The sequence below is a fragment of the Eleutherodactylus coqui genome, chromosome 6, assembly GCF_035609145.1.
Source record: "Eleutherodactylus coqui strain aEleCoq1 chromosome 6, aEleCoq1.hap1, whole genome shotgun sequence".
Classification (NCBI taxonomy): domain Eukaryota; kingdom Metazoa; phylum Chordata; class Amphibia; order Anura; family Eleutherodactylidae; genus Eleutherodactylus; species Eleutherodactylus coqui.
In genome coordinates, this window is record NC_089842.1 from 168,761,840 (window position 1) to 168,772,706 (window position 10,867).

At 46.3% G+C, this 10,867-nt stretch overlaps 1 protein-coding gene across 1 annotated transcript; it reads right to left on the reverse strand.

Annotated features, from left to right (window-relative positions):
* Nucleotides 1-331: 331 nt before the first annotated feature.
* HSPA2 (heat shock protein family A (Hsp70) member 2) lies at nucleotides 332-9,478 on the reverse strand. Its single transcript, XM_066608178.1, has 2 exons — nucleotides 7,996-9,478; nucleotides 332-3,616 (listed from the first exon to the last, which is right to left on the reverse strand). The coding sequence occupies exons 1-2, from the start codon at nucleotides 9,421-9,423 to the stop codon at nucleotides 3,128-3,130; spliced, it is 1,917 nt and encodes a 638-aa protein (XP_066464275.1). The 5' UTR covers nucleotides 9,424-9,478; the 3' UTR covers nucleotides 332-3,127.
* Between the last annotated feature and the right edge of the window lie 1,389 nt (nucleotides 9,479-10,867).

Below are 10,867 nucleotides of genomic sequence, written 5' to 3' on the forward strand. Positions count from 1 at the left end.
TGAACGACAAGGGATCAAATTATTGTTCAATCGTTGGCCTGAATGATTATTATTCAGCTTTGCATAGATAAGAGGGCCCTCAGATATAGGTATTTGACACAATGGGATTGACTGTTCAACGTGTGTTCTTGCTGCTAATGCTTTTCTTATATACACTTCAGCACTAGAATTGTGGCATGTAATCAGTGTTCATCAATAGAGGAGACCATACAGATTGGACAAAACAAGTACACCAACAGGATCAGCCAAAGTCTAATATGTATGGGGGGGGGGGGGGGGGAGAAATGCCATAGTTACAAGGAATACTTTCAAGAAGACTCAATCACCAGCCTGCTGAGAAAATACTTTATTAACCATAAAAGGGAAAAAAGTTTGAACATAAGAATAATGAAATACATATTCTGCTAACATCCCTACAGCAAGCACCCAGCAAAGCATCTTACACAAGGCACTACACCTTATGCTTCCATAAAGCTAAAGCTATCACCTATTAGAACGTCAAACAGAAAATGAGCTTCATAATGATAAGACTTTCCAATTTGTAAACTTTTCTGAAATGTGGAACCTGTGGTAACATAGGGATGACCGATGCAGAACTACAATTCTCATGATCTCTGGACTATGGTACTTGTAATACCTGAACAGAAGCCACCTGATCTATAGGTACATCATGTATTACTGCCAATGACAGAACTAAGTGAAGGAAGAGTTGTGGCAGCATAAAGGGGTGCAAAAGTCTTCAAAACTGCATTTATAGAGGAATAAAGTTTTGAATATTTTTGCACCCCTTTATGCTGCCACAACTGTTCCTTTGATGGGCCTAGGGTCAGGTTCCTATTTCTGTGGCTGTTGCTTTTTCCAGTCCCACCTCTGCTGGGTGAATCTGAGTGCTACTGGTAACTTTGCTTTTCCTCTATTAGAAGTAAGTGAAGGAAGATGAATGCATTGCAGCTTGACTGTATAATTTATGAAGTACTTCCTGAGAATTATACTGTATTCGGACCTGTCAAATGGAGATTAAGAGACTTCACATGGTAGGATTTGCACATGCAATACGCAGAGAATAGAACCCATTGATTTCAATGGGTACACTCATGTTCATTTATGCGTGCACATTTGTGCACCTAAGGCCCCATAGAGGTCTATGAGGAGCGCACAAATATGTTTTTTTTTCTATGGAATTGAGCATCTGGAACTAATTAGTCCTTTAAATCATGGCATGGGTATTTTCCGTGCACATGTGAAATGTCCCTGACAGCACAAGAAAATACAGTAGAATGCGCATACGCCCATGTGAAGCCGCCCTAAGGGAGAACTTTCTGATTACTTTTAACTACTAACAGTGCACACTGAAGTGCTACACGACTCTATATTATATGTGTGAAAATAGAAAATGGATTTTTTATCCTACGTCTTGCATAACTGCTGACAAAGTAATGAAGAAAAGTCAACTTTAACATTAGACTGAACACTAGAACTGTGACATTACAGGGCTATTTCCCCGCTGCTCCAAACAAATGCTAGTGACTACAATACCTCGAACAAAGGATCATCATGTTGAAATCCAACATGCCGATTGTTCTCTTTCAGTCAGCTCCCATACACCTTAGATTGTCATACATCTTAGAATCAACTGCCGTAGCCAAACTAAGGCACCGTTTACACGCAACGATTATTGCTCAAAATTCGTTCAAACGATGGCATATGAGAGATCATTGCGGTAAACGCTTCCATCTTTCAAGCTTCGGCTGAGCGATGATTTTTAAGTAAGCATAAAATCCATTGTTCGGCCGGAAAAAAAAAAGAGAACACAGACCACATGGTGTTCTCCACAGGAGCGGCTGATTACATTGTATTCAGCAGACAGCCCTGCGGCAGCACATGTGAAGACAATGCAGCTGAGTGCAAAGTCCAGATCACATGCTGGGATTTGCAAATAGCTGCTGGGGGCTCATTTACACGCAAATGAAGGTAATAAACTGCTAACGGACATCAGTATCTATTAGCAGTTTATGCAAAATGATCACTGGAACTGTCAATCTTTTAATCGTTTGAAAGTTTGTCTTTGCGTGTAAATGGGCCTTAAGGCTTCATCTAGATGTGATTATGAGTGCACTTTACAATCTGCATTGATGATCAAAAACATCTGAATGAAGTCTTTATATTAGAAACATTTTTTCAATTTTCAAAAGATAGTCTGATGGGAATTTTAGAAGAACGTTTCACTGAACCCCCGCCAACTACATCAGTGTTTGTAATAAGCCACAGGTTATGGCATCACGCTAATGAGCTTTCCCCTATATCCTTTATACGCCACAATGTAGTGGGGTGATGAAGCACACCTCCTATTTTTGAGTGACTTATTAAAAATCACTCTTACTGCCCTGAGCTATGAAATGGCTTTACTAACTGCAACCGCAAAGGAAAAGTACAAAAGGAACTAAAGGAAATCTCCACCTCTGCAGAAACTTCCTTAGGGAGCTTCTAAAGCTGCTGCAGCTTTGTTACAGCTGACAACAGTACCAGTGTGTTAGCTGAGGTCACAGCTGTCCTGTGTATGTTAGCAGTACAGTAATGGTGGAGCTTAAGGCACTGGCGTCTTTGAGACTGTTTTATTTGTGCTATGGTAACTTCCATAAGGGAGGATTTCCTTTAAGTGCTTAAAGGGGTTGTCCCACAAAATTAAGTTCTTCTATCATAGGACTGGGGACATCTCTCTGATCGACAGGCATCTAACTGCTGTAACCCCCACCGATCACAAGAATGGGGGTCCTGAAGGTCTCCAAACGAACAAAGCAGTGGTCACACATGCACACCACTGCTCTATTCACTTCAATGGGGTTTGTGGAAATAGTGAGTGCTTGAACTCTGCTATATCCAGCAAGCGCATTGAAAAGCCTGGAGTGCATGCTCAACTGCCACTACATTCAATCGGGGACCTTCAGGGACCCCAGGCTCATGATCAATGGGATAATGGCTAACTTTATTTTGTGAGACAACCCCTTTAAGTTCCTGCTATTAAGTGCTACAGATAAAATGTAGGAACTTAAAGTCTTTAGATGGATAAAGAAAAAAAATACTAAAAACTGTATATAAGCATCATTAATCTAGAACCCTGAAAGAAAATCTAATCTACTTCTTCTATAGTAGGCCCCCCAGCGCCAGGGTTGCCTCCCCCTGCTGCGCCAGGGTTGCCAGCACCGCCTTGGTACACTTTGCTCATGATTGGGTTCCATAGCTTCTCCAACTCTTTTTGCTTGTGCTCAAATTCGTCTTTTTCGGCCATCTGGTTCTTCTCCAGCCAATCAATGGTTTCTTTGCATTTGCACAAAGCCTTCTCTTTGTCTTGGTCACTTAGCTTGCCCTTCAGCTTCTCGTCTTCACAGGTCTGCTTGATTTGGTAGGTGTACGACTCTAGAACATTCTTGGCCGATGCGCGATCTCTGTTAACTTCGTCTTCCTCCTTATACTTTTCAGCATCGTTCACCATTCGCTCAATGTCCTCTTTGCTCAGCCGACCTTTGTCATTAGTGATGGTAATTTTGCTTTCCTTACCAGTACTCTTGTCCGCTGCTGTCACATTCAGTATGCCGTTGGCATCGATATCAAAGGTCACCTGAGACATACGCAAAGAGATGGATAGAATGAATATCACACTTGTTTTGGAAGAAAATTGAGACTCAGTTTTTTTATGTTAAACCTGTTATTTACTGTATGCTAGCCTCACTGCTGGCAGCATAAAGTGGGTGACACAAATACCGATTTCAGCGATCTGTCACTTGCGCTTTTTAGAACTTACAGCTTGCTTCTGCAGTTTTCAGCAAGAGCCGAGTCCAGTTTATTCAGGAGGCGCTGCTGGTGATTGGCAGATTTCTCGGTATGCAGTGTAATAGCTAGAAAACGGTCAACTAGAGCCTCAGAAAAAAAAACTAGACTCATCTGCTGGAAGCTGCAGGAACAAGCTGTAAGTTCTTAAAAGCTACCAAACATTACCCCATAAGTGACATACTGCTAGAATCAGTGTCAGTGTGTCAGTCATTCCCTCAGTGAGAGCAGCATCAAGACATGACAAGATGCCCTTTAAAGGGGTTGTCCAGGGTAGAAAAACATGGCAGTTTTCTTCCAAACACAATACCACCCTTGTCCACGGGTTGCATCGGGTATTGCAGCTCAACTCACATTATCTTCAATGGAGCTGAGCTGCAACACTAGACACAACCCCATCAACAAGGGTGGCGCTGAGTTTGTAAGAAAGCAGTCTTTTCTTTTTCTAACCTTGGACAACCCCTTTAACCTCTTAACGACATAGGACGTAAGGTTATGTCCTGCACATTCGGGAGTGATCTCCCTTAATACATTGTGGCTGCCGGCTGTTGCTTACAGCCGGTAGCCGCGTGCAACAGCTCCAATAAGCCACGCAGCTCATCGGGGCTGATAACCCATTTAAACCCCCCAAACGATGTCTCGGGGGTGTCAAGCCATCAAGGCCCCAGGGCTATCTTAGCCGAATGCCTATCAAGCCATGCCTTGATAGAATCCCTGTTAGAACGCAGTAAGATGTAATGCTATGGCATTACACCATACCGCAGGAGCGATCAAGGCATCACTAGTTCTTGTTCCCTCTGGGGACTAAGAAAAAAAAAAGGAAAGTAAAAAGTTACGTTTTAAAAAGTTTTACTATAAAAAGAAAAAAAAAAGGGTATGTGTGTATAAACCCCAGAATTGCACTTTGTCACCCAGTCTCCAAGAACAAAAATGTAATAAGTGATCAAAATGTATGTATTCGAAAATGGTACCACGGAAACTACAGGACGTCCTGCACAAAATAAGACAATTAGGTTGCCAAAAAGATAAAACAGTTCTAGCTGTCCGAAGATGGCAGCAGAACAAGATTTAAAAATTAAATATCTTTAAAAAAATTAAAGTAGTACAGCAAAAACAAAAAAAATGTAATATATATATATATAAAAATTTGGTTTCCTGGTATTCATACTAACCCATAGAATAAAACCATCGAGTCATTACTGTTGCAGTATGTATGCTGTATAAAGAAAACGCACCCAAAGATGGTGGAATTTTTTTTAAACATTTTTTCAGTACATTATATAGTTCCACTGAAAACAACAACTCGTCCTGCAATAAACAAGCCCTCAGACAGCTACATTGGTGAATAAATAAAATCCTAAGACGGGGGGGAAGGAACCTTAAGGAGTTAAAGACCTTCTCCAGGGTGGAGATTCAGCAGCAGCTCCTGCGGCGGAGGTTTACCGCATCGCCCGTGGACAGCCGGCCTTGGACCAATTAGTAAGACAGTTTTCTCCTACACTGCGAAAAAAGGGACTCCGAAACTAAGGTGCCCCCCTTCCCCCGTAGTTCTACCCTGTGCTAAAGCTCTGATCAGTGCTGTGGCTTCCAAAAAGCTGTTCCGGATCCGTCACACCTGAGACAGACCCCATTGTAAGTCCATCATAAGCAGGCAGTGCTATTTTTTTCGTCAAATGTGCCCAAATCTGTAAAGGAGGCTCAGAATGGAGATGTGTACACAGCCTGAGAACAGGCGGGATCTGTGGCTACATAGCAACATTTATCATACACCAGCCAGCTGACTTAAAGGGGCTCTCCAGGAATGGAAAAATATGGCCACTGTCCCTGCAGCCTGTGAGAAACCCCTCCAAGAATGTAACTAAAGTGGGCTGAATTCCTTTCTAGCCTGGAGGGAGTCAGGGTGCGGCCACAGGTGGTGCCCAACGCCACGTTATTCATTTTGTCAGACTGACTGGCACCAAGCCTATCAGGAACAGTGTGGTATTAGGCTCCGCCCCTCTGCTCAAGAGCAGCATTCAACCTATTCTATTTACATTCTAGGAGGGGTTTCTCACAAGTTACATGGACAGCAACCATATTTTCTGTTCCTAAAGAACCCTTTTAACATAAAATACGCATAAAAATAAATCCCAGCATTTCCGTCCTTAAGACGGTATCGCCATCTCAGCTGACCATGCTGATCTACAGCATTCATGTACTCCTCATGGAAGTGACTGGGCGCTGGGGAAACAGCATAAGGCAGCGGGTGACGCTATATCCAAATCCTGGAGGTTACAGAAACAGAACAGCTTCTGTGCCGTTGCGCAATTTCCACATTGCCGTATATTTATGGCCTACGCTCAGGAGCTAAGCCCGCTCCATAAACGGTGGACGTCATCCATCGCTGAAAGCCAACACCCACCCACAACAGCCGGATAGAACATTGATTGAGGCTGTTAACCCTTTAAGTGCAGCTGTTAATTCTGATAGCGACATTTAAATGCCCCAGTTAGGATTCCGATGTCCTGAATCCCCTCCTGATGACATACAGGTGTCATGGCTGTCTGTGGCCTTCTGAAGGCCCACAGGGCTGCCCTGATTGTTTGCCTATAGTACGGTTTAATAGGCTGCCATTGAGCCATCCGACAAATCACCAATTCAAGTCCCCTAAGGGCTCATGTCCACGGGGAAAATAGGATTTAGGATCCGCAGCGGATTTCCTGCATGCGGATCCGCACCCCATAGGGATGCATTGACCACCCGCGGGTACATAAATACCCGCGGATCGTCAATAAAAGTGATTTAAAAAAAAATGGAGCATGAAAAAATCTGGACCATGCTCCATTTTCATGCGGGTCTCCCGCGGGGACGGCTCCCGCGGGCTTCTATTGAAGCCTATGGAAGCCGTCCGGATCCGCGGGACACAAAAATCATATTTTACTTACCCGCTCCGTTTCTTCTCTTCGGCGCCGCGCCATCTTCTCTCAGCCGCGGCCGGATCATTTTGCTTCGGCCCGGCGCATGCGCGGGGCACGTCACCGACGTCATCGTGCACATCCGCCGAGCCGAAGAATGAAGATCCGGCCGCGACGAGAGAAGATGACGCCGCCGCGAAGAGAAGAAACGGAGCGGATGGGAGGTGAGTTTATTCTCATTTATTCTCCTTTTCGGCGCTCATGTCCGCGGGGCAGGAGGGACCCGCTGCAGATTCTACATGTAGAATCCGTAGCGGGCCCGATTTTCCCCGTGGACATGAGGCCTAAAGAAAGCAGTAAAAATAAAAGATTTTAATTAGAGAAAAATTATTAAACGTTTATAAGCTTTTCCCAGTCCTCACATCAAAAAATAAAAAATAAATAAAAATTGGTATCACTGCATCTGTGAGGTCCAAATTTCAAAATATATTACTAATCCCACACAGTGAACACCATCACAATAAAAAAAAAAGTAGTGTCAGAATTGCATTTTTTGGTCACTCAGTGAAACTACATGGCAGCAACATTGCTGAAAAAAATTAAGTTGGGGGGGGGGGGGTCAGAAAATGGTAAGCAAAAGCAAATAAAAAATATACATATATATATTTTTTTAAATTAGAACTACATTAAAAAACTATAAATTTGGTATCACCGTACAGACACAGAATAAAGGTATCACTTTACTGTATTTTGAAGGGCGTAACCCCCCCCCCCCCAAAAAAAAAAACCGCAATTGCCTTATTTTTTTTTCAATTTTGTCCACTTACAAATTGCTAAGCTTAGCATTACATGGCGTGTTAAATATTACCACTGAAAAACAGAGCTTCTACCACAAAAGACAAGCCCTCACGCAGCTGCATGACTGCAAAACTGGGGAAAAAGTTGAAACTAGAAGGAAAAAAAAATATATATATATATATGACTGTGCCACTCTAATCCATTGCTGTACCCCCACTGACCCATTACTGGTCTCTCCAGAGACCCCACTGTGCCCCCACCGATCTATACTGGGCTCTCCAGACTCGTCACTGTGCCCCTCACTAACCCATGACTGTACCCTCCAGTGACCCATTACTGTGCCCCCCACAATGACCCATGACTCTGCCCTCATTGATCTATTAGTGGGCTCTCCAGTGACCCATTACTGTACCCAACTCACTCTCCATCCTCCTCATCTCCCAGCAGCCCGATGCCCCCTCTCCCCCTGGGCAGTTACCTCAATCTGCGGCACTCCTCTGGGCGCCGGGGGGATGCCCGTGAGGTCGAACTTGCCGAGCCGGTTGTTGTCCTTGGTCATGGCACGCTCGCCCTCGAAGACCTGCACCAGCACGCTGGGCTGGTTGTCGGAGTAGGTGGTGAAGGTCTGGGTCTGCTTGGTGGGGATGGTGGTGTTCCTCTTGATGAGCGGGGTCATCACCCCTCCGGCCGTCTCTATGCCCAGGGAGAGCGGGGCGACGTCCAGCAGCAGCAGGTCCTGCACGTTCTCCGAGCGATCCCCGCTGAGGATGGCCGCCTGCACGGCCGCCCCGTACGCCACCGCCTCGTCAGGGTTGATGCTCTTGTTGAGCTCCCGGCCGTTGAAGAAGTCGGCCAGCATCTTCTGGATCTTGGGGATGCGGGTGGAGCCGCCGACCAGCACGATCTCCCCGATCTGGGCTTTGTCCAGCTTGGCGTCCCGCAGCGCCTTCTCCACGGGCTCCAGGGTGCCGCGGAACAGGTCGGCGTTGAGCTCCTCGAAGCGGGCGCGGGTGATGGAGGTGTAGAAGTCGACGCCTTCGTAGAGGGAGTCTATCTCCAGGCTGGCCTGGGTGCTGGACGACAGGGTGCGCTTGGCCCGCTCGCACGCCGTCCTCAGCCGCCGCAGCGCCCGCTTGTTGCCGCTGATGTCCCGCTTGTTCTTGCGCTTGAACTCCTCCACGAAGTGGTTGACCATGCGGTTGTCAAAGTCCTCCCCGCCCAGGTGAGTGTCCCCGGCCGTGGACTTCACCTCGAAGATGCCGTCGTCGATGGTCAGCACCGACACATCGAAGGTGCCGCCGCCAAGGTCGAAGATGAGCACGTTCTTCTCGCCGCAGCCCTTCTTGTCCAGCCCGTAGGCGATGGCGGCCGCCGTGGGCTCGTTGATGATGCGTAGCACGTTAATGCCGGCGATGGTGCCCGCGTCCTTGGTCGCTTGTCGCTGCGAGTCGTTGAAGTAAGCGGGCACGGTGATGACGGCGTTGGGCACCTTCTTCCCCAGGTACGCCTCGGCGATCTCCCGCATCTTGGTCAGCACCATGGACGAGATCTCCTCCGGGAAGAACGTCTTCACCTCCGCCTTGTACTCCACCTGCACTTTGGGCTTGGTCCCGTCGCAGACTACAGTGAAGGGCCAGTGCTTCATATCGGATTGCACGGTGGGATCGTCAAAGCGTCGGCCGATCAGTCGCTTGGCGTCGAAAACGGTGTTAGTCGGATTCATCGCCACTTGGTTCTTAGCGGCGTCTCCTATGAGTCTCTCGGTGTCGGTGAAGGCCACATAGCTCGGGGTGGTGCGATTACCCTGGTCGTTGGCGATAATCTCCACCTTGCCGTGCTGGAAGACTCCTACACAGGAGTAGGTGGTGCCCAAGTCTATCCCCACTGCCGGAGCGCTGGCGGCCATTCTGGGAATCCGTTCCTCGACTACTCACAAGCAAGTCTAAGAGCAACTGCGTAGTTCTAGCTCCTGCGCTACTTTTTATACTCTCCCGCCCTCTTCGTTCATTGGCCAGCTTCGAGTCATTAGACCAATTAAAACGCAATGTCTCCGGAGAACACCGTCTAATTGGACAACATTCATAACGAATCACATGCCGGCAGATGCTGGCGGTCAGTCAGGAGCGATTTCCATAGTAACGCTAGAATGTTGGCACGCTTTGCTTAAGTAGGCGTGGCTTTATTGTGCGATTAACCAATAAGCGAATAGCAAAGTTAGTCATGTGACTCAGCACGTGTAATTTTGACATAAAGGGCGTGGCTGTAGCCTGGGTGTGTTGTGTTTGTCAGCCTCGTTTGTTGCCAGACGTCTCCGTGCAGCCGGGCAGCGCTTATCCTTATTTGGTTCCGCTGGATAATTCCTGCATTGCAATAAACTGTGGAAGGAATCTGTAACAGCTCAGATAGGAGGAGAGGCACCAGGCTCAGCAGTTCAAGCTGGCTTTGATGGTGGCTGTGATAAAACTATATGGTAGCAGCATTATATAACTGTAAGAATAGAATACATGTATAGCCAGCGCAAAGTTTACAGCAGTTCCATCAGCAAGGGCTCCTTCACATGAGCGTAAATACGCTGCGTATTAAGTAGTGAATAGAGCCCATTCATTTCAACAGGTTCATTGACAACTGCATATTTTTCACAGTCCAATCATGTTGCGTATTACGCATCGTAATAGACCATTGATGAGCGTGCGTAAATATATAGAAAACCATATTTGTTGCATACTTATGTACAAAATTAATGGTATTTTGTGTGTTTACTCGCGCAAATACACTGCGTATTCCCACATTTTAAAAAAACTGCAGAAACACGCAGGGTATCAGTGTATTTGGCCCGTAAATACACTGCATATATATGGGCCAAAATACACATACAGCCGTGTGAATGCGTCCTAAGGCTGCTTTCATATCTGAGTCGGTGGTTCTGTTTTCCTGTTCTGTTATGGGAGCCAAAAAGGTGAATCCCCTGGCTGAATGGATCTGTCTCACAACGGAACTGAATAGCGCTGAACGGACCGTGTTGACTATAATAGGATCCATTTGGTTTCCGCTCTGGTGTTGTGCATTTTACCAGATAAAAAAGTGCTGCATGTAGGACTTTTTTTTCCGGCATTTTGTGCCGGTTCTGCGACGGAACCTTCCTCAGCTCCATGCACACATGCGAATTTGATTTGCGGATTTCGCATGCGGAAAAGAAATTGCAGCATGCTCAATTTTACCGTGGATTCCTTGTGGATGGGCTCCATTGATCTCTATGGAAGTGAGTGATCCGGAATACATCTGCAATTTAATTGCGGATGCGTCGCGGGTTTGTAGGTAGATACCGCTCTGGTTGCTTGGAGACCAAGCAG